The sequence below is a fragment of the Pieris napi genome, chromosome 11, assembly GCF_905475465.1.
Source record: "Pieris napi chromosome 11, ilPieNapi1.2, whole genome shotgun sequence".
In the NCBI taxonomy this organism is placed as follows: Eukaryota; Metazoa; Arthropoda; class Insecta; order Lepidoptera; family Pieridae; genus Pieris; species Pieris napi.
The window spans coordinates 6275784-6300628 of record NC_062244.1 but is presented as its reverse complement, the minus strand read 5'-3'; the positions used below and the strand labels follow the sequence as shown (position 1 = coordinate 6300628).

Genomic DNA, 24845 nt, shown 5'->3' with positions numbered 1-24845 from the left:
ACAAACAGTACAAAACTTCTTTAGTTTGAGAAGTCAAAGGCTTGCCTCGACCATGTTTTAACACTGGAGCCATTTTTAATTAACAATATAAAGTTGCAACACTTACACACAAATTAAACACTTCAACAAATATTATAACAATAATAACAAACAATAACAACAATCAACAAATACAAAATTTAACAATTAACGTAATAATTATAATTTTTGAATGAAATGTGTGCTTTATGTTCTAACAGTACCAAGCGACTGACGCCGGACTGCACGTGGCACCTGCGGACAGCGTAAACTGGTTTATTCTGGTTTTGTGCGTGTTTCCACTTTCCACTATCAAGTGACGATTTTTTGCTTTAGATTGAAATATCTCGGAAACGGTGCGTCCTAGGCCAAAAATAAATTTTGACCCCCCCGTAGACCCCCCGGAGTTTTAAAAACCTAGATGAAAGGAAAAAAAAATATATATCGGTCTCTCCTCTTTGAAGTTTCACTTCTATCGTGTGTGAATCGCGCACACACCTTTTTTTTATAAAGTCAAAACCTTTTTTTTTAAATAAAAACTTGTTTTTATTGATAACAAAAATCAGAGTGTTGCTAGGGATAAGTATAATATTAAATAGTAATGTTAGGATATCGAAACATTTTTGTATAGGCCAGAACGATATAGTGGAAACGCGCTCTAAGATCTGAGTAATATACACACCACTACATATGCAAAAATTTCTCGAGACTAATTTCACTGTAATACTTGTTAATCCTTGAAGTTATCAAAGGTGAGTGTCGTGTAATTATCATTAAACTTAATTCATCCATTACATTCCTTTGCTTTTATATAAAAAAAAATACAGTAATAAATAATTATAAAAAATCCTAAGGAATTCTACTATATTTTTTCTAACTAACTATATTTTTAACTAGACTCATGACAGTTGAATATTATACTTGACAGTTAATAATAACAGATTTAGGGTCTGTTTCACAATGTATGGATAAAGTACCAAATAGCTATGCAACACATAAATTATTTGGAAGATAAATTGTGCTATTTGACATTCATCGGACTCATAACTTATGATGGACTTTATGTGACTAATAGCGCTATCTGACAGTCGTGAAACGCAACAATTGTGTTTATCCTACCAATAAGTAATAAATAGCTAATTCGGAACTTATGTAGAAGTTATCCGTACATTGTAGACCCTTAGCATAAACCGATACATTATTTAATGTTTATAAAATAATTATAAAAGCAATTACATCATTATACTCGTGGGTCTAGGTCTGGGTCATATGAATTTAGTTTGATGCAAATGTAATCTTTTGTTGCCCACTCAATTTTATCCACATTCGCGCCAGGTCTTTAGGATATATTATCGCCATGTATTTATTATATATAAAAGTTTTCATATAATAATTTTATCCTATTTGTGCAAGAAAGTAGTGATTGCTTGAGTTTCTAATATTTCAGTTAATACATACATTACAACATTTTAGTATGGCTTATAAACCATTATTTCTGTTATTAACATATGCAAGTGTATTCGTGGCTCATCGAGTCCTAGTTTTCTTCCCGTTGCCTTCAAAAAGTCACAGTCTCCTTGGATATGCGATCGTTGATAATCTTCTGGCGGCTGGGCATGAAGTAAGTAACCCTAAAATTACATTAATGTTTGTCCAATCTAAAACTTTTAGACATTCAGGATTTATAGATAGCGGTAAGTCGCGACCCTTACATGTGTTTTAAGGTAACTGCCCTACCTGGATTGATCGACTGATGCATTGTGTATTGTATATCTTAATATATATTACGTGTCACGTTGTTTGTCCGCTTTGGACTCCTAAACTACCGAACCGATTTCAATCAAATTTGCACACCGTGTGCAGTTTAATCTTACTTAAAAGATAGGGTAGCTTACATCTCAATTTATACCCGCAATATTATTTTATTGCAAAATATTTGTTTATTATTTAATAGTCACAATTCTAACAGATGGCGCTGTGTTGAAAGTACCAACGATTCACATAAGCTACAATTTAATTGCATAACCACCATTAAATCATGATGGTCCCCATGACTGGTGATCTCCTATCGTTTCCCTTGAATAGTTTACTACTATGTAATATAACAAAAATCTTAGCCACAGCAACGCTTGGCCGAGTCTGCTAGTATACATATATGTCGGCGCCTGTACCGCCGTACGCGCCTATAGCAAACAACACCTGCATCGAGCACGTCACAGCCGGTTCTTCAAGTCTCCCCACTCTCCCCACTACTGAGTCTGTCGTTATAAATGGCGGAGCGGGCCTTACGCGGGCAGTCTCGGCTCTGGCGTGGCTCGGTGCACTAGTTGTATCTTGCGAGCTTATCCCTGACTCATATTACTCTAATTACTCTGTGTAAATTAGGAGTGATTAAAATAGAATTATTATTTGAGAATTAAGTGGCATTTAATTTATTAAAATGTCCTACCCAAATCCTACATCAGAAGTGGGATGTAACCACACGACCCACATGGCGGTGACGGCAACGAAAAATGGCAGTGATTGTTGGAAGCTCAGAAACAGAATTTCATGGCGTTATTGTAGACCATGAAAACCCCTCAACTTAACGAAGCGATGCATTTACCCGATTTTAATCCGCACATGGATTACCACAGCGAGAATGTGCATGGAAGAGCGAAGAAATGCAAGGTGCTTCTCTTGTTATCGCCCTGAGCAAGGCTCTGAAAGGTCAAGCATCAGCGTGCCTTTCACGAGTGGCTTTTCCTGGAATGGTGGACCGAATTTAAGGCGCTTTTTATCTTAAGGTACGACTGTCAGGATACCGCCGCCCCATTTCTATTAAATTTAAATAACGCCAAACCTAAAGATGGCGAATAATGGCAAGATGAAAAAATATGACTACCGAGGAAATAGTCGTTTCGAGTGTTCTCGCACATCTTTCACAATGTGAAACGCGTGTTCAACATTTGGCGTTTACAACTGAAATTGCGTCACGTGGATCTGTGCAAAGTTGCAGCACCCCTAGGAAGGTTGAGTCACTCGGGTGAGCAGTTTTCATTTTGTTACGATTAGGGTTCAGAATGAAAGAAACGATTTCTTGGAAATTTAGAGGCAGGCGGTCACACGAGACCTTGTCTTTGACTGGTATAGGATATCCTAGGGTAAATAGTACTGTGCAGATTCTCGTGTGTTGACTCGATCAAGGTTAGGGTGACATAGTGTTTAAAAAAAAAAAAAACGAAGAGCTTAACCAGACAAAACTTAACTCTAAGTACAAAGGGCCGTTCAAAGTATCTGAAGTCTTTGATGGTGATCGCTATCTTATTAAAGCTTTATACTCTAAACGGACGTTCAAGTACGCCCATGATCGTTTTTGAGAAATGTCTGAAGGTCAAGTTGTGATAGATGATTGTGATGTAACGAAGTAGATGTTGAGGCTGTTGGGCCTAGTGGTAGTCAACACAATGCTTAATAGTGCTCGATGGAGGCACTGGTGTAATTCTTGATGGAGGCATTTTTGTGGGGATGCTCGAGGGAGGCGTGCCCCGAAGTGGTGGCTTGTGCTCGATAGAGGTACATTGCCATGGCGTTTGGTGACGCCAGTGTGTGTTGAAATTAAGCAAGGTGTTGATTCTGTTGATTTTGATTGATTCTGTTAAGATCGTGATAATGACCATAATAGACCTTCAGCATTTTCGCATCGATTATTTTTATTAGCTGTTATGTGTAAAGAACAGATAGTGTAAACGTGGATATAACGTCACGTTTTTAAGGTCAGTGCTCGCGTGCGGTATTGCTCGATCGAGCTAATCTATCGAGTGAAACCATGGCATAGGCTTTCGTCCACACATTGAGCATTGATCTATCGAGTGAGGCGCGCCGTTCTGTATCACCGAACCGTTCGAGCCAAAAGATGTCTGTGCAATAAAGGAGCGTTCGAGCCAAAAGATGTCTGTGCAACAAAGGATACGGTGGCTGTATTTAGCAAGTCTCACAGTGCTTTATAAGAAAATTAAAAGAAAAAAAAACGTAAGAAGAGGTACCGGGTTAGACATTGGTTAGATCGCCGTTCTGATTACAGCCACGTAAACTTGATTGAAGAGCTACGTGTATGTCCTGAAGATTATAACAATTATTTAAGGATGCCTCCAGAGCTATATGAAGAATTACAATAAACAATACCAGACTGACGCTCGTCTCGCGCCACTCGCAGTCACCTACACACGTTTGAGTCCGGTACCGTGTGTAGGTACTGACCTTTAGTGATTGATGATTTGTGTCATTAACAAATTTCTAATGATTCGTTTTATTTGGTCAGAATGACCGAGTCTGAGAATTGATGACCTGTGGATTTTCTTTTCGAGAGCACACGAGGACGTGTGATGCGGCAGGGTGACCGTGACGGCGAGGTTACGTTTATGCAATCATAGATGTCGTTATTAGCTGTCTCTTTAAGAGATGGCGTAAGAGTCAGGTCTGCGTACGGTTCGAGAGTGGGTGGAGAGGTGGTGGCCGACCACCGCAAACTGTATCTTTTCTCTACTGGCATGGAAGCCATTTTTAAGAAAATTGCAGATAGTTTAAATTCTCAACTGTGGATTCATCAATACCTATCATGTTGGTGCCATTTGACCCGGATGAAACCGATTCAGACATAACCAATTGGTGCACTTTAAATGACATAATTATTGACAAGAAGAATTTAGAAGGCGTTGATTTGATTATTGCTGGTATTCACTGTTTTAAAGGTCGCGCCGCGACATGCCTCACAATTATACAGCCTAATCAAATGACCTGGCAGAGCATTCGGGAAATATTAATTTCGAACTTTGCAAAATCAATGACTGAAGTAGAACGGAAAAAGTTCCGTCCTTTTAGAGGCGCTTGTTATGTTTATGGAAAAAAAAAAGTTACCAGTCCAACATTGTTGAAGGGCTTAGGCCAGTCCAATGATGTTGCAGGGCACAAGTAAAAAAAAAAAAGAAAAAGAAAAGGTTGCCAGCCCAACATTATTGAAGGGCTTAAGGCCGGTCCAATAGTGTTGCAGGGCACATGATAAAAAAAAGGGGTTGCCAGTCCAATATTATTGAAGGGCTAATGCCGGTCCAATAATGTTGCAGGGCACATGTTAAAAATAGGTTGCTAGTCCAGCATTGTTGAAGGGCTTAAGGCCGGTCCAATAGTGTTGCAGGGCACATGATAAAAAAAAGGGGTTGCCAGTCCAATATTATTGAAGGGCTAATGCCGGTCCAATAATGTTGCAGGGCACATGTTAAAAATAGGTTGCTAGTCCAGCATTGTTGAAGGGCTTAAGGCCGGTCCAATAGTGTTGCAGGGCACATGATAAAAAAAAAGGGGTTGCCAGTCCAATATTATTGAAGGGCTAATGCCGGTCCAATAATGTTGCAGGGCACATGTTAAAAAAAAATACGGATTGTTTTAATTTTGCAGGGCTTTGAGCTAGACCAAAATTATGCAGTGGCTATGGCTACAGGGAATGTAAATTCCGGACTAGCAGAAATGACTAATTGTTTTATTTTTGCAGAGCTTTGAGCTAGACCAAAATTATGCAATGGCTATGGCTACAGGGAATGTAAATTCCGGACTAGCAGAAATGACTAATTGTTATGGTTTTGCAGGGCTTTGAACCAGACCAAAATTATGCGCCTTAATTTATGTAACTGATGTAACCGAGATATGGGATGAGGCGCGTGCGAGGACGCACGCATGTCAGTATGGCCGTGTCGGCGCCTGTACCGCCGTACGCGCCTATAGCAAACAACACCTGCATCGAGCACGTCACAGCCGGTTCTTCAAGTCTCCCCACTCTCCCCACTACTGAGTCTGTCGTTATAAATGGCGGAGCGGGCCTTACGCGGGCAGTCTCGGCTCTGGCGTGGCTCGGTGCACTAGTTGTATCTTGCGAGCTTATCCCTGACTCATATTACTCTAATTACTCTGTGTAAATTAGGAGTGATTAAAATAGAATTATTATTTGAAAATTAAGTGGCATTTAATTTATTAAAATGTCCTACCTAAATCCTACATATATAATTCTCGAAGTGTTGATTCGATTTCCGATTACAGCAAGCGTATATTTGAATTTGGATTTGTTAGCCGGTGTGTTGCTTTATAAATTTAATGTTTTGTAACTTAGAATATAGTAATATCTCTATGTCTATATTTAGCTGTAATATATACGGCGTATTTATTTACCTATCGTATAATAATCCTCAAAGGGCGGATCTTGCGTACATAAACGTATTTATTCATAGATTCTTCTAGAATAAGGAAAACCTTAATTACGAAACAGAGCAGTATGTTAATCACTTAACTCCAGTACACCCGTCCCTTCTTGTCGCACTTGAACTCGTCTGGATTATATTTGGGCCTTTCAAAGTCCATCAATATTAAATTTAGTAAAGGAATATATACGATCAAAATAGCAATAGAAATGTAATAATATTCGATGTTATTTTAGATTTTATTCCTTAATCAATATTTTAGGTTGTACATATAACGTCTTTTCCAAGAAATCAAGTTCGTAGTGAAAACTTTACGTTGGACATCGATGTTTCGGAAATTGGTATACGGCTGAAATCTGCTGCACTAAATGATGGTAATTCACATTGTACTTTTATTACACGCTTTATATTAGCTTCACCTGTACGAGTATGTATGTATGTAACCGACTCCTTCGGACTCGATTTTGACCCTCTTTAAACGGACAGATTTAATTCAAACTTTGTACACTTATAAAGAATCAGCGACAATATAATAATTTCATAGGTTTATCTCGAAAAAACAATGAAATTTTTTTTTTATCCACAAAGCAATACGATTAAATCGAGACAAACGTATTGCTGCTAGGACTAAAAAGTGGAAAATAAATATAGTTTAAAAAAAAATCGGTTGTCTGTAAAGTCGGTTTACTGACGATAGTTGAACGTGACAACGTCATAAAAAATATTGATGGGATGGTTGCATTTTTCAAAAAAAAAGTGTGTGTATGTCAGCTACGACGCACGATTGGAGTTTACTCCTTACGAACGATAATTATGATATATATCGAATAGAAAAAAAGGGTAAATGAACGCATCTGCTAAAATGATGAGAGAAACAAAAATATCTGTAATTATTCGGATTATTTATATTACTTAAATAAAGCGTATGTATTACATAAAGTATGTTACAAGACAATATAAATAATAATAATAATAAACGAGTCTATTATTTAAAATAAATCTTGATTTCTATACAAAACGGCACGAAAGAATTCCATACTTTATAAGCTGTGGTGTTAGCTGCTGTCCCAGGCTTATAGTTTCGGCTTGTGTCAAATGCACTGCAGAACAAAGATGGCGATAATGTTCTGTGGCTGTCGACCATATTTTCATACTAAAGGTGGTAAGAATATATGTTTTTATAATATAAATGTTTGTAGTAGTAATAAAACGTACCTACATCATCTATGCCCAAATAGGATTTTCTTTCTGTGACCAAAGTTACCTTTATAGTAAGAGAAGAATAAGAATGAACATTCTTTTTAGTTTTAATTTCACTGACCATTACTATTGACAAAACTCTATGGCACGCCAGACAATCTACTTTTATTTTTTACACCTGTCAACACTGACAATGTTGTAACGTGGCTGTCAAAACGTGAATTCAAAAAGAAAAGTCTGTGTAATTATTCCATCTCATTCTTTTACACGTTCAATCCTACAGATATATATATTTGTCTCTTTCTACATAACGCCTCAACTTTTCGTGTTGCACTTGATTTTACTCCTCATAAAATTTCCGTACCGGGCCTTATAACTCAAATCGTTTCTTAAGGAGTAAACTCCAAAAAATAAATTTTATTTGTTTGATAGGTATTTTGTATGGATATAGAGAAGGAGGTAAATGGAAATCACAATTGAATTGATCAAGTTACATTAATTATTTGTACGCATAAATATAATACAATTATGTCAATTTTAAATGGAACACCTCAGAGCGAGGTAACGCCTCAGAGCAAGGTAACGCCTCAGAGCGAGGTAACGCCTCAGAGCGAGGTAACGCCGCATGAGTCATGTTTTTTCGTGCGTGCAGCCGGCTCCATCGAATTATAAGACGTTGTCACGTCAAAAATATGGCACAGAGCGCCCCACGCTTTTTCACAATAATACCAGTATTTTTTGTTTTCCATTTTCAGCCTAAATTAGGAATTATTTTTCACTTTTTAGTTTGATGTGCTTTAAAAGCGTGTTTTATAGTTTTTTTAAACTATATTTATATCTAAAAGGGTTTGTCTTTGAATCATGGAGTTTTTGGGTTTTAGATTAAAACGCAAACTCTGTGTACTTCTACGACAAGGCTCTGTAAGTATAACAATTATTTTTCAGAGGATGGCTTTACCATCAAGGACCTTGTAGGACAAAAAATAGATCTTGTTTTCGTCATGTCTTTTGTGCTTGAAGTTCATAAACAAGTTCTACATAATTCAAACGTTAAAGCGCTATTTAGTGATTCGAAGCAAAAGTTTGATGCTGTAATAGTTGAATGGGGCTATTCTAACTTTGTAGCTGGGTAAGTCAACAGCAACTATAGTTCCCGGTATGTAACTTGTGTAGTATAGTAGAGCAGTGTTGGCCTAGTGGCTTCAGCGTGCGACTCCCATACCTGAGGTCGAAGGTTCGATCCCCGGCTGTGCACCAATGGCCTTTCTATGTGCGCATTTAACATTTGCTCGAACGGTGAAGGAAAACATCGTGAGGAAACCGACATGACCCAAAAAATCGACGGCGTGTGTCAGGCACTGGAGGCTGATCACCTACTTGCCTATTAGATTTAAAAATGATCATGAAACAGATTCAGACATCTGAGGCAAGACCTATAGAGGTTGTAGCGCGACTGATTTTTTTTATGTTACTTATATATTACATAAAGCAGTAAAAACGTGGTTAAATATCGCACATGTATTTTTAGAAGCAAAAGCCCTCTTGCCAATATGCGCCAGAAACTAATAAAACCTCCCAACCTACAACAAAGAATATAATATATTATGAAATTGGCTGTACTTCTAATTTAGTTAATGGAAGATTTGGCAAAATTCCGGTCAAAATCAAAAAATAAGCAGCTACGAATTACGAATCACATTAGTCTAGAATATGCAAGCGTAATAGATAGAGGCACACTTACAGCGATACGTTTCTTTGAAATAGACTCCGACACCAAGATTCATTGACAGCCTAAACAATAAACTACAAGCTCCCTCCTTATCAGAATGCCAAATCGTAAAATTACTGACTGACCGCCGCTGCACAAACCGCTGTGAGAGTTCGAAAAGTGAGTTACAGAATCGCAAGGCAGGTATGAGATAATTCGAAATCCCTATGCGCTGATATTCAAACCTTTTATTTTGAGCAAATATGAAACTAAATAGGAACAACCTCTGACGCGCTGTCTCCAGCTCATATTATAATAATGAGTTCGAATACTGATAAAGCTTATTTCGCCATTGATGATGTTTCAGCATTGCATCCATATTTGAGAGTCCACTAATCTGGTGTTCAACAACTGAAGCGTACTGGCAATCACTGGAACTAATCGACGAATTACCTTGCCCAGCGTACCACGCCGATTTGTTCTCCCACAATCATACACCTTTTACTTTCTGGCAGAGGTTTAGAGAGCTCGCTGTTATTATTCAGCGCAAGATATTGGCTGGGTATTTATAATTATTTAATTTACATTTTATTATTAAGGCAATAAAAACTTTATTATAACAATTGTAATACTTAGTTGTTACCATACTACTTTGGATGTAGTATTTTGTTGGGCGCATATTTGTTTGTCATATATTTAGATTTTATGGAGCCCCGACCTCATTTTTTTAAGCAGGCAAATTGCTCCCTTGTGTGATTGTCACATATTTTTATATATCTATCTAAACAAAATTAAAACTATCTCAAATATCAGAGTCTTTCCTCCAAGTTCGATTTTGTTGCCTTTGGATTAGAAACCATTGGGCCGAGGGTTTCAAGTACACAGGCGCTAATTAAATATTTAAGTTGGCTCCTGGTAGTCAGTACAGGTGACCCCAGAGCTGATGTTTTCCTCGCTCAACGAATAAGTATCGAAATACTGAGTATTATTCGTGGTTTTAAATGTTAAATTTCAGTTTTCTTTATATAGTTTTGTCTATTGATGTACCTATTTGTTTTATTTTTGTTTATCTATGTAATCTGTTTTGGCTTTCTGTACTGTCTTAGTGTTTGTTTTATAATACTATGTATATTAGCTGTAAGATTACTTATAATTAAATCAATAAATAAACGAAATACAGCGAGGAAACACTACCACATGGACCCAAATTAATTTTATTTTTATTGATTTTTAATTATTCAATACTATATATACTCTAAACAAAATCTATATTTTCAGCATTTACGTGACTCCAAATGAAAAGATTGCTTATTACTCAATATTTTCGGCGTATGCTGAAAAACGGGAAGTGACTCTGCCGTCATATGTAGACGCGATCTATAATGGTTCCTTTATGCTAATAAATTCACACCCAACAGTTGGGACCGCCTTTAGATTGCCGCAAAACGCCAAATATGTAGCCGGATTTCACATTAAACCTGAAGTTGAACCTTTACCCAAGGTATACACAAAATAGTTAATGGCGCGTATTTATTTAGTTACTAAGCTTACGACATCACACACAGTACTAAATCTACTAATTATTTTACAAAATCTTACATCTAAAATGTGTGTGATTAACGTAAGCATAAGTTTCACAAAAAAAATTAAATAAAAATTAAAAAATACAATTAAAACATTCCTATACGATAATACAAGCACACAACAAAATAAAATAAAATTACAGAAATTTGTTGGCACTTAGAGAAAGTAAAATCAGAAAAAAAAGAAAAATCATCAGCAAAACAGCGAAATTAGGTTCGAGAAAGGCACCTTTCTCTAAAACCGATCAGCCCACTACCGAATATATCCAGCTCCGGATAAGCTGTGGTCAATCCGTTAAAATCGCGAAGAATTCGAACGAGAGGTGCCTGAACTCCTAGGTTGGTTTTGGCAGAAGGAATTTGGAAGATATTGTTGATTTTAAACCCAGGGAATGAGTAAGGGACGACAATTTTGATATCCTGTAAGAGGTCACTGCTCTGTATATGGTTATTGAGCAATTTATGCAAGAAGGTAACACCGGCTAGAGTTCTCCGATTGTACAGAGCGTAAGTGATAAAGATCGTTAGTTACGCAGCAAACATACGATTTTCGTAAACCAGCTGTAGTTGCTGCGAGTAGAAGTAAGAAAAAGGTTGATTAATATTAATACTCTCGATTTAGACAAAACTACGAGAGATATAATTTTTTTTTTCCCGCCACATTAAAATATCAAAAGTATAATTTCTATCGCGGTAATTACGAAGCTATTAATCAGGAACTAAGCGAGGTCAACTGGACACAGCATCTTAATGGAGACACTATAGATGAAGTTACAACAAAATTTTATGATATTGTGAATAGAACTATTATAAACAATGTCCCAATAAGCCGTAATAAATGCAATAATAAGTACCCCGTGTGGTACACTAAGTCTCTGATACACGTCATAAAAGAAAAACTAAAAGCTCATAGGCGTTGGAAAATGTACAAGAACCCGCGAGACTATGACGAGTTCTCGTTGTTACGTAGTAGGCAAAAGCGTATATCCAAAAAGTGCATGCTATCTTATGAACAGCATGTACAAGATAACATGGCTAAGAATCCTAAGGCGTTGTGGTCATACTTAAGAAACAAGAGGCAATGTAAATCTGGGTACCCTAGTATGCTAGTTCTTGGAGATGAGTCATATAAATCGGAGCCTGAGATTTGTGAGGGTTTTAATAAATTCTTCAACAGCGTCTTCCACTCTCCTGACGATACTTATGACCTACCTGAACTACCTGAGTCAGATATCATATATAATAACATTCACATAACGGAACACGACGTCTTTAAAGCTATAAAAAATTTAAATATAAACAAGGGTCCAGGTAGTGACGGAATACCAGCAGTTTTCCTACAAAGATGTAGTAAGGAACTTGCAGCACCACTATCACATATATATAATCTGTCCCTTAACACATTCTGTGCATTCCCTTTAAAATGGAAAGAAGCACATGTAGTTCCTATTCATAAAAAAGGCTCCAAAAACAGAATTGACCATTATCGACCTATCTCAATCCTTAATTCTTTTAGCAAACTGTTCGAAAAACTAGTACATAATGTTATAAGTCCATTAATCACTAAACAACTACCGGAGCAACAACACGGCTTTACTAAAAATCGCTCAACAGTTTCTAATTTGACTATTTTTACTGACTATATACTGAGAGGTATGGATGAGGGTGACCAAATTGACGCTATCTACACGGATATAGAAAAAGCTTTTGATCGCGTTGATCATATTATCCTGTTACATAAGCTTTTCTCCCTTGGAATACGTGGTGACCTTTACAGATGGATAAAGTCATACATAACTAACAGACGGCAAGCAACAGTAATATGCGGGTACAAAAGCATGTTCACTAACATTACATCAGGAGTACCCCAAGGTTCAATACTTGGCCCATTATTATTTAATGCTTATTTGTACGATATAAAATATTGTTTTCACTTTTCTAAACATCTTATGTTCGCGGATGACCAAAAAATTTTCTTAAGAATAAAATCAATAGATAACTGTAATCAAATTCAACAAGATCTTAATAGGTTAGAAATATACTATAAACAAAATAAACTTTCAATAAATATAAACAAATGTAATAAGATAACTTTTTCGCGTAAAAACAAAAAAATTCAATACACTTACAAAATCGATAACACCCCAATAAAACAAGTAAAATTAGTAAAAGACCTGGGAATACTATTAGATGAAAAAATGGGCCTATCACAACATATCGATGACATAACAGGCAAAGCGTATATGCAACTAGGATTTGTCAAGCGGTCATGCAAGACATTTAATAACATACATTGCATTAAAAGCTTATATTTTGCTTATGTTAGAAGCGTGCTGGAGTATGCGAGTGTTATGTGGTCTCCATATTATACTAAGTATAAAAAAGCAATAGAAAATATACAAAAAAAGTTTGTAAAATTTCTTAGTTTTAAAAAATACCAATGCTTCGATAGTTATGCGCATTCTTGCAATTATTTTAATTTAGACTCATTAGAAAGTCGGCGAAGTCAGCAAGACCTGCTTTTTTTACATGGTATCCTTAATGGGCGGATCGATAGCCCCTATTTGCTGTCGTTAATTTCTTTTAAAATTCCTTCTAAATATGCGACAAGACACTCAAAATTGTTCCATGTGCCTCGTACGAACTCGAATTACCTGCATAATTCACCAATGTTTCGGGTTTTATCTAACTATAACACTAATTATGAGGAATTTGATATTTTCCACCTCACCAAGGAACATGTGAGAAAATATTTGAAGGGGCGGGAAGACTCGAATTTTGTTTAGGTTGTATTTGGTATTATTTTTTGTTTTAAATATTAAATTTCAGTTCTCTGCATATATTTTTTCTATTGATGCGCTTATTTGTTACATTTTTCTTATATAATATTGTATATCTATGTAATCTGTTTTGGCTTTTTGTACTGTATAAGTGTTTGTTTTGTAATATTTTGTATGTTAGCTGTAAGATTACTTATAATTAAATAAATAAATAAATAAATAAAATACCTACAACTTCACACGATACCAATCGCGGTTTTAATTTGATGAAAAAGTAAGCATTACTTACTATTTAAACTAAAGCCTTGTATTACAGGATATTCAAAAAATAATGGATGAAGCTAAAAATGGTGTGATATACTATAGCATGGGTTCAAGTCTTAAAAGTATTGGTATGAGTAAAAATATGCAGAGTTCCCTTGCAGAAATGTTGGCCAAATTAAATGAAACGATCATTTGGAAATTCGAAAATGATTTGTATTATTTTTCTGAAAATGTACATTTTGTGAAATGGGCGCCACAACATAGTATTTTAGGTACGTTTGGCGTACGTTTACTACTTACTACGTACACTAGCGTTGCTGTAACATTTATAAGTGTGCATATGTGTCATATTACTTGGTCCCTTGAACATATGCACGCCACGGTCGTAAGCCGAACCCCGAAGGTTCATTAAATATAGTATTTGTCAACATTGAGTGTTTTCTATAAAAACCAATCTACCATTATCACTTTACAAACCCAAACTTAAGTTTCTGTTTTAAGGTTTATTGTATTCATTTCCAGCGCACCCAAACCTGAAATTCTTCATTACTCATGGAGGACAGCTATCAACAATAGAAGCGCTACATTTTGGAGTACCAGTAATTGGTATTCCTGTTATGGCAGACCAGGTACAGAACATGCACTCTATCAGAAGTAAAGGGTTTGGCATCACAGTGGATTTGACGGAAGAAAACTTGGCCTCAGACTTGCTTACAGCTATTGAGGAGATGAAAGGGAACTCAACGTAAGCAATGTTAACCCTAATTAATCTACTAGTGTTAATACAGTAAACAGAGACAATTTAGGTGCGCCTTTCTGCGCCGTCTTTTGTCAGTTTGATAATAGACATATAGTAGAGAATTTTCTGATTGTTGCATGCTTTTTAAGTAGAATATACTTCTGTCCGAGACTTCAACGCCTGGCTTTACTCCTCCTAAATGTTTTTTGTGAGACATGAAAAATTCAGCATAACCTTTTAAATAAAAATTATCTGTGAATTGGAAAACACACACAGTTGTTGGGACGATAACGTTGCATGTTGATACATATTATTATTTTAATGCAATGAAACGAGCGTTCCGCATTGAATCTACTTTAAAACAAATAAATCTGAATAACATATTACAAACATATGAAGCTTGAAGAAAAATTGAAAGAATAAAAAAAACTGCAATTAGAATAATGTAAAATAACATACTCAATTCATTCTTGCTTTTAAAATTCATTACTTAGGAAATAAAGATTCGATACAGATCGTTATACAACATTATTATTATTCTTCGAGTTACACCATTTGATCCTGGATGTTTTCAGTAATTCGTGCTAAAATCTAGATAGAACAACGTATTACGAGATGCTCATTTCGTATGTACAGACTGAAAACAAATTTCTGACAGGGAGTTACTTGTTTCACTAAGGGCCGGTTTTTTGATCCGTAGTTAACTCAACTATTGGTAAAAAATCGTTACTATTAGTTAAATATCAGCAAAATGCGTTTTTTGATCCGTGGTAAGAGCTTCCAATGGTAAAATGTCTGACCATTAGTCAAAAAAGTTAACTACTCAGTATCGGAGGGAATGATGAAATGAATTTTGATGAATGAAAAAAAAGATGGCCGCTGGTAATTTATATAGTAACAGCTGTTTGTCACAGAAATCAAACTATGATAAATACGTTTATTACTATCTAATGATGAATTTAAACATATTGAGATACTTTAATTAATGAGACGATGAAGAAGACGATAATATTATATGAGAATGTGTTAATGAGTGACCAAAAATATTTAGGCAATGTCATCCGCCATTAAAAACCTGGGATGATGTAGATTTTTGTCACTGTTACCCCCTATCGAAGGGTACAGTGCTCTGGATTGTTACTGAAATTGGGAATGATCTTAAACTGCCAATGAACAAGAGTATATATAGACAGCAGCTCATACCAACCTATTTTGCTTCATTACTAACTATAGAACCGCAGCAGTATATAATTAAGTATATTACTAATTCATTATGTGTTTTATTGCCTATAATATTAACTTATAATTATTATAATTAAATAAAATATAAGAACAAGAGTATATATAGACAGCAGCTCATACAAACCTATTTTGCTTCATTACTAGCTACAGAACCGCAGCAGTATATAATTAAGTATATTACTAATTCATTATGTGTTTTATTGCCTATAATATTAACTTATAATTATTATAAGTTAATATTATAGGCAATAGAATACATAATGAATTAGAGTTAATATTATTTATATATTACTAATAATATTAACTTATAATTATTATAAGTACATACAAGTAGGTATGTACTTATACTAAAAACTACAGCTACACATTAGTTAGGGACCTATGATATTCTTTAGGGCTTTTATTACATTTGTGAGTTAGCATCTACCTACTTTATTACAAGAATTTATAAATAAAACATTTGACTTGATTAATAAACTGTTTAATTATAACTTAAATACAAACCATTTTTATTAAAATTTATATGAAACCCGAAAGTAGCAATTAAATATTTTCTAATTGTTTCTTCTTGCATTTCACCTCAATTTGATGCAACTCTTTTTGCTGCTACATATATTTATTGTGCCTTTCTTCCATCTGCTGCATCACTTTTTGGTGCACCCCCTCTTTATGCAGTATGGATTTTTTGTGGGCCTCTCATTGGTGCAGCAAATGTTTTTAATGCTCTTCCTTAGCATAATTGAACAAATCATCCTCTCTTATTTGTCTTTGTTTCAAAAACTCAATTTTTTTATCCGTGTGGATCATAATCCGCTTCCTTGTTTCCAAAGGGTTAAAATATTTTTTCCTTTTGTTGTAGGACACAGCTATACAAGAATAAATATAAATATGTGCCTACACCTTCATTAAATGTATTTTAAATTTAACACTTCGGTGTCTAGACCCATCTGAGTTGAAAACGTCACAGAGATTTCCAAGCTGCATCTTTTTGTAGATTGCTGCAGTGATCAGTTGTTTGCAGGTTACGACTGTGTAATCCTTGAGAAGCATCACCAGTTTGGCAGTTTCTTTTTTGGCGAAGTTAGCAGTATGGTTGGTCCCTTTAACAAAACATAAATGTATTACTTTCTATTACGAAACACAAGATAAACCGGAATAAATAACACGAAAATATGTTTGTATAGGGTATTTCAACAAGAAGTTTGTTTTTCAATTGTGGCAACACCGAGAACGTGATAGTTTTGACATTTAGTTTTTGGCGGTATTCGTAGCAGGTGCTTTGGCAATTATTACAATGAATTCAATTTCGCTCGAAAATCGCATTAAAATAATTCAAATCCACTATAAAAATGGTGGTTTTGTTAAAGTTACATTTCGTAAAATTCGTGATATTTTCGGCCAGCATAATCGTCCTTCTGAGACCGCTGTTAAGAATTTGGTCGCGAAATTTGAGTCGACAGGCTCGGTACAAAATGTGCCAACACCAACACGTGTTCGACCGGGTCGTTCAACAGAAAACATCGCCACCGTGAGCCACAGTGTTGAAGAAGATCAAAATTTGTCAATTTCACGACGTTCTCAACAATTGGGGTTATCCAAAAGCACAACATGGCGAATTTTGCGAAAGGATTTGGCTTTGAAGCCTTACAAGATTTAACTGGTGCAGGAATTAAAGCTGATCGACCATTCAAATCGCCGCAGATTCGCTCAGTTCATTCAGGAACAACCTGCTGGTTTTTCTGAAAAAATCATTTTTTCAGACGAAGCCCATTTTCATTTGTCAGGGTACGTCAACAAGCAAAATTGTCGCATTTGGGCTTCTGAAAATCCTAAAGCAATTATTGAGAAGGCTTTGCATACTCAACGTGTTACTGTGTGGTGCACTATGTGGTCTGGAGGCGTGATTGGGCCGTTTTTTTTCGAAGATGAGGCTGGAAATGCGGTAACAGTCAATGGATCACGGTATCGCGAGATGTTAACCACTAAATTTTGGCCTATTATTGATGACATGGATATCACTGAAATGTGGTTTCAACAGGACGGTGCCACATGTCACACAGCCAATGAAACGATCAATTTATTGCAAACCAAATTTCCTGAGCGCATAATTTCGCGAAATTCAGCTGTTAAGTGGCCAGCCAGATCGTGTGATTTAACACCACTGGATTATTTTTTGTGGGGCTATGTTAAAGACAGAGTCTATACGGAGCCAATCGAATCGATTGCAGCCTTAAAACTCAAAATCCGTGATGTCATTAACGAAATAGACCCTCCATTTTGCCAAAAAGTGATTAAAAATTTTGATGAAAGAATCAACATCTGTCAGCGTGGTCGTGGTGGACATTTGCCAGATATCATTTTTCATTCATAATTGCCAAACTTTTCTCTTTGTAATACAATAAAAATTTTATTCATTTTCCTCTAAATTATTTGTTTTATTTTGTTTTAGAAAACAAAGTTCTTGTTGAAAAACCCTTTACTTACTTATTTGACCGTTGGCTGTTTGCGGACATAAAGTGTAAACCGTATTAAAACACAGAAAAACAACTTTATTTATATCGTGTTATTTAGATTAATTTGACACTTCAAACTCTTCAAAGCGCAAATAACGAATGAAAATGGCAAAAATGGATTTCATTCACTCAATATGTCTAGTGTTGTCATACAAAATAAATGTTCCCCACAAAAAAGAACCATATTTTTTGGGATGTCATTGCTCATTGCACTGGCAACAAATTGACAAATTGTTAAGATTAACTATAGTTAAAAAAGGCATTGAAAAACGCGTTTACGATTTTACCAATGGTTATTCATTTAACTATAGTTAATGTAACAAATGGTAAAACCATTTTTTACTACGGATCAAAAAACTGGCCCTAAGGATAAGTTCTCTAACTCAAGGTTAAAAAATATTTGTATTTCCCAAATAAATAACTTAAAACTTAATTTCGTTTGATATGTTATAGTTACAGATATGATATTTTTTTTAATAAATATTTGTAATTTTATCAAAGTTTTTAATGGATTATTTCAAATCAAAATTCCCTTTTTTCATAAGGCCTTTGCTGTATTAACCCGTCGGTGTTTTATGTAATATACGTGATACTTATCTTTTGTACGTAATTATTTTTAAACACAGTAACAAAGACGAATGCCACGTAATCTATATATATAAAAATGAAACCCGTTTTCCGTTGTCACGACATAACATGAAAACGGCTTGACCGATTTGGCCAATTCTTTTTTTATAATATTCTTTAAAGTACGAGGATGGTTCTTACGGAGAGAAAAATTAAAAAAATTGAGTGAAAATGTCTAAAAACTACACTTTTCTATATTCCCATACATAATATTCGTAATAATACTTAAAAGTCAATTTCAACTTTAATACCATATCATAAAGTTCAAGTGTTACTGGAGGGGTTCTTTTTTGACATAATGTATTTGTTGTCTTATCAAATTTCTTTTTTTTATCTTAGCTAGACCGGTGTCCCGAATAGCAGAATAAGTATTTTATAAAAATAAAGAATCGACAGTTAGGCGGTACGATGTTCGCCAGGTCAGCTAGTAGTATATAATTTACTATATATATTTAGCTGTTTTGATCTTTGTAATCAGATTATCTACTATGTCTAAAATGACTACTTTGATACGAGGAGGAAATCTTATCGTTAAGAACAATAAGATTACGGTGTACACATAGTGACACAATAGGTAACGAAGATCCTATAAAGATTTACGGTTAAAATCATCAATGTAATATTCTTTCATATATTTGTAAAATTTTAAATTAAAGAAATAAAGAGTACATTTTCCTAAAAATAGACAGACTATATGATTCCAAATTCAACCTGTACTTGTTGTAGACATTAGGATTTAACCAACTTTAAAAATTAATTAGCTTTATAATCGCATATATTTATAAATTCGTTTATTCTTTTTTACATAAAAATAATATGTACTTACCTGTTTTTGTAAAGTACAAAGAAGTTTTAAATACATTATTTAGCTTCGGGTAAATTATGGAAATCCTGTAAATATTATGTCAAATAATTTATGAGAATAAGTTCCTCTCCGCAATATTAACACTTACAATTATAGTAAAGATAAATATATATATGATTTTTAGATACAAAAGAAGAGCTAAAGAGTTATCAGCAATTTACCACAATCGACAACAATCTCCAGCGCAGGAACTGGTGTACTGGATAGAGTATGTGATTGCCACGAGAGGTGCTCCTCATTTAAGATCACCAGCATTATTCGTACCATTCTATAAGAAACTTTATCTAGATCTCATTGTTATAATCATAGTACTACAATTAATTTTTGTATCAGGTATTAAACGATTAATCTCTTTGGTCAAGGAAAGAAAGAAAGAGAAGGTGACGTAAGTTGTGCAAAAGGTATGAAAATAGGGATTGTACTATAGTAATGTAACTAATAAACTTTTATGGGGTTCTCTATGTAAATAAAGTGACTTGTATACTGCTTGCACCTTTATTATGTTAAGTTTTAATTAAAGCTAATATGTATTAATCTTATTTTTTAGTGCGAGATAACTTTAAATATTATTTAAATTATCCATTTTTTTAAATCTCATATTGATATTATTCTAAGTATTATGTTGAAAGCCTATCACAATAGAATAAAAAATGTTTGTTCCACATTTTTCTTAATTCGGTACAAACAACTTATTTATGGTAAACGTATGGGTTCTACAGGGTTGTCCTCGATCCAGTTTTTTATCCCTGGTATTTTTATGTCACATCAAAGTGTTCAGGTCAAATAATTATTAACCTTAGCTTGAAAAATGGAGAGATCTGTTATTATGTTTATGGAGTGCACCAATCGACTCTAGTTTCTACGTGTCATTCCTCGTACAGTTAAGGAAAATAACCTTAACCTAAAGAAATAATTTATCAAGTACCCAAAAACATAAACCCAGTAGGTGTAAAGTGTTCTATGATGAAAATATATAGGGTCAAAACCTCATAAGGATTTCTAGCGCCACAAGTATGTAACGACAGTATAATAATAAAAATGCTTTAAATAATATCGCACTTATGCAAGATTAATATCTCTTCGATAAAACATGGCAGGAGACGATCTTTTTACGCCAACTGCCAAATAAAACACTTGAGATTTAATCAATATTGACGATATTGGGAGATAATCAAAACCATATAAATAAGAAATTTTTGATAGCTCCCTAAAACAAAAATGGCGCGTGCTGAGTTTCTTTTAGTCGCCTGTTTATTCGTAATTGCCTCTTCCTTATCTATTAGGCATAATGAAAGTGCTATCGAGGATTTGGAAGAATATATAGAAGTTAAAAAAGCGGAAATCGGACCTCGTTATCGATTACAGTACCATGTTTCACCACCAGTAGGGTGGATGAACGATCCCAACGGCTTCTCTTACTACAAAGGAGAATTTCATCTCTTTTATCAATTTTACCCTTATGACAGTGTGTGGGGTCCTATGCATTGGGGGCATTTCTCAAGCCCAGACCTTGTTCATTGGAATCAACTTCCTACTGCTCTAATTCCTGAAAATGAGATGTGTTTTTCTGGAAGTGCTGTTGTCGATGGCGATACTTTCACTCTTATCTACACTGGAAGAGAGGTAATTGAAGAAGAACCTTTATTTAAAGAAAGTCAATTCCTTGCATTTAGTGATAATGGTGTAAACTTCCATAAATATGAGAATAATCCCGTTTTAACGAGTAAAATTCCAGACTTCCGAGATCCGAAAGTGTGGAAATATGGAAATGATTGGTATATGGTAGTTGGTACTAAAACTTCAGATGAGTATGGAAAAGTTGAGCTTTATTCTTCTAAGGATCTTATAAGTTGGGAGTTTTTGTCCGTGATAGGAGAATCTACTGGTGAAATGGGTTATATGTGGGAGTGCCCCGATTTCTTCAATTTAGGTGGAAAGTTCATATTGCTGATGTCTCCTCAGGGAGTTCAACCACAGGGAGACCGTTATAAGAATACTTACCAGACAGGCTACATAATAGGAAGTTTTAATTACGACACATTTGAATTTATTCCTGAGGTAGGTTTCCAAGAAATCGATTTTGGCCATGATTTTTACGCCAGTCAAACGACAGAGCATAATGGTAAACGTTATTTAGTAGCATGGTTTAGTATGTGGGATGTGGAACACCCAGAAGATCTTGATGGATGGGCTGGAGCAATGACAATCATCAGGGAACTGAATTTAGTTGGAGATCGAATAACCGTAAAACCTATAGAGGAAATGTTGACACTACGACAGGAATCTATTAAAACGGGGGCTTTTGCTACCGATGAAGTACTAACTTTACCAAAGGCATCAGAATTGGTTATTATTTCGGTGTCAGAATTGCAGCACTGGGACATGGCGGCTTTTGGGAGTCTGCTTGATCCACGGGAGAAATGTAATTAATTACGATACGTATAGTAGACATAATGACAAATTGAATAACGAAATTTTGATTTACACACAATTACACATCTACAAACAGTTTTAGGATACTGTGGAACGTTCATTTTTTTATGAAAATGATGTATGAAGACACAACATTTTATCACTATTTGATCTGAGATTTTAACATGTAAAATAATAAGTAGTCACAACATGCTAATTCTTGCATTTACATTTTATTAATTGAAATTGAGATCATAATTCACTTAAACTGACACACTTCTAGCTAAACTGTAAGCATCTACTAATAAAGATTGCGGACTTAAGTTTGATATTTTCCATTCACCATCTGCATACACTCTGCTACTAAAAACGACCTCTCCCTCGCCACAGAACAGCTCCAAACTACTGGTGTCCAAAAATACTCTCCAGATTTGTTCTCCTATAGGTAACCACTCTACTTGTCTTATATCTTCAGAGCCTCTATCCACAACAACTTTACCAACTTCAGGGTCCCAACGTAGCCAGACCTTGCCTCCTCCTTCGGTACCTTCGATTAACAACTCGATTTTTTCGTTTAAGTCTCCTTCAATAACCAATTCTGATGCCTTTGGTAAAGTTAGTACTTCATCGGTAGCAAAAGCCCCCGTTTTAATAGATTCCTGTCGTAGTGTCAACATTTCCTCTATAGGTTTTACGGTTATTCGATCTCCAACTAAATTCAGTTCCCTGATGATTGTCATTGCTCCAGCCCATCCATCAAGATCTTCTGGGTGTTCCACATCCCACATACTAAACCATGCTACTAAATAACGTTTACCATTATGCTCTGTCGTTTGACTGGCGTAAAAATCATGGCCAAAATCGATTTCTTGGAAACCTACCTCAGGAATAAATTCAAATGTGTCGTAATTAAAACTTCCTATTATGTAGCCTGTCTGGTAAGTATTCTTATAACGGTCTCCCTGTGGTTGAACTCCCTGAGGAGACATCAGCAATATGAACTTTCCACCTAAATTGAAGAAATCGGGGCACTCCCACATATAACCCATTTCACCAGTAGATTCTCCTATCACGGACAAAAACTCCCAACTTATAAGATCCTTAGAAGAATAAAGCTCAACTTTTCCATACTCATCTGAAGTTTTAGTACCAACTACCATATACCAATCATTTCCATATTTCCACACTTTCGGATCTCGGAAGTCTGGAATTTTACTCGTTAAAACGGGATTATTCTCATATTTATGGAAGTTTACACCATTATCACTAAATGCAAGGAATTGACTTTCTTTAAATAAAGGTTCTTCTTCAATTACCTCTCTTCCAGTGTAGATAAGAGTGAAAGTATCGCCATCGACAACAGCACTTCCAGAAAAACACATCTCATTTTCAGGAATTAGAGCAGTAGGAAGTTGATTCCAATGAACAAGGTCTGGGCTTGAGAAATGCCCCCAATGCATAGGACCCCACACACTGTCATAAGGGTAAAATTGATAAAAGAGATGAAATTCTCCTTTGTAGTAAGAGAAGCCGTTGGGATCGTTCATCCACCCTACTGGTGGTGAAACATGGTACTGTAATCGATAACGAGGTCCGATTTCCGCTTTTTTAACTTCTATATATTCTTCCAAATCCTCGATAGCACTTTCATTATGCCTAATAGATAAGGAAGAGGCAATTACGAATAAACAGGCGACTAAAAGAAACTCAGCACGCGCCATTTTTGTTTTAGGGAGCTATCAAAAATTTCTTATTTATATGGTTTTGATTATCTCCCAATATCGTCAATATTGATTAAATCTCAAGTGTTTTATTTGGCAGTTGGCGTAAAAAGATCGTCTCCTGCCATGTTTTATCGAAGAGATATTAATCTTGCATAAGTGCGATATTATTTAAAGCATTTTTATTATTATACTGTCGTTACATACTTGTGGCGCTAGAAATCCTTATGAGGTTTTGACCCTATATATTTTCATCATAGAACACTTTACACCTACTGGGTTTATGTTTTTGGGTACTTGATAAATTATTTCTTTAGGTTAAGGTTATTTTCCTTAACTGTACGAGGAATGACACGTAGAAACTAGAGTCGATTGGTGCACTCCATAAACATAATAACAGATCTCTCCATTTTTCAAGCTAAGGTTAATAATTATTTGACCTGAACACTTTGATGTGACATAAAAATACCAGGGATAAAAAACTGGATCGAGGACAACCCTGTAGAACCCATACGTTTACGGGTTTGAGGTTGGAACATGCTCCGTCAATGACAACCAATTGATGCGCCGATTAGCGAAGCCAGCTTGCGTTATTAGCCAAAATAACTATGTATTTATCTATTTTTCTGCATGATTTTTAAATTGCATTGACATGTTAAACTGAGAAAATGGAATATTATGTTATATAAATCCAGCTTTATTTTGTATTATTACAAAATACAGAACAAATAAAAAAAAGGGTGCGTGTACTTATCTACGCGCGTAAGAAATTATACTTCTTTGGCATTATTAAAAGTAGTTTGTGATTGCATGTAAATAATTAATTACAATTAAATAATCAAAGACTGGCAAAGAAGTCATTATAGTCAATAAAGTTCAGTTTACATTTGAAAAATTAAATAAATAAATATTTATTATTATTCTCTTACATTGAGTGTTACATAAA

The 24845-nt window shown here is 35.1% G+C and overlaps 3 protein-coding genes across 3 annotated transcripts; 2 read left to right on the top strand and 1 right to left on the bottom strand.

The window, feature by feature from the left end:
• The first annotated feature begins 1134 nt into the window (after positions 1-1134).
• LOC125054115 (UDP-glucosyltransferase 2-like) lies at positions 1135-20264 on the top strand. The gene is made up of 8 exons (XM_047655827.1): positions 1135-1639; positions 6508-6619; positions 8391-8574; positions 9521-9715; positions 10432-10654; positions 13833-14052; positions 14303-14525; positions 19891-20264. The coding sequence occupies exons 1-8, from the start codon at positions 1493-1495 to the stop codon at positions 20153-20155; spliced, it is 1569 nt and encodes a 522-aa protein (XP_047511783.1). The 5' UTR covers positions 1135-1492; the 3' UTR covers positions 20156-20264.
• Positions 20265-20683: 419 nt separating this feature from the next.
• Positions 20684-22196, top strand: LOC125054075 (sucrose-6-phosphate hydrolase-like). The gene has a single exon (XM_047655751.1). It carries the CDS (start codon positions 20985-20987, stop codon positions 22194-22196), a length of 1212 nt encoding a protein of 403 aa, XP_047511707.1. The 5' UTR covers positions 20684-20984.
• A 196-nt stretch (positions 22197-22392) lies between these two features.
• Positions 22393-24192, bottom strand: LOC125054124 (sucrose-6-phosphate hydrolase-like). Its single transcript, XM_047655842.1, has one exon. The coding sequence runs from the start codon at positions 23897-23899 to the stop codon at positions 22442-22444; it is 1458 nt and encodes a 485-aa protein (XP_047511798.1). The 5' UTR covers positions 23900-24192; the 3' UTR covers positions 22393-22441.
• Between the last annotated feature and the right edge of the window lie 653 nt (positions 24193-24845).

Excerpts from the sequence above, each read along its gene's own strand:
- LOC125054075 (XM_047655751.1), top strand. The coding sequence starts at position 20,985 with ATGGCGCGTGCTGAGTTTCTTTTAGTCGCCTGTTTATTCGTAATTGCC.
- LOC125054124 (XM_047655842.1), bottom strand. The coding sequence starts at position 23,899 with ATGGCGCGTGCTGAGTTTCTTTTAGTCGCCTGTTTATTCGTAATTGCC.
- LOC125054115 (XM_047655827.1), top strand. The coding sequence starts at position 1,493 with ATGGCTTATAAACCATTATTTCTGTTATTAACATATGCAAGTGTATTC. Across the intron at positions 8,575-9,520 it reads TATTCTAACTTTGTAGCTGG|CATTGCATCCATATTTGAGA; the intron begins GTAAGTCAACAG and ends ATGATGTTTCAG. Across the intron at positions 14,053-14,302 it reads GCCACAACATAGTATTTTAG|CGCACCCAAACCTGAAATTC; the intron begins GTACGTTTGGCG and ends ATTCATTTCCAG.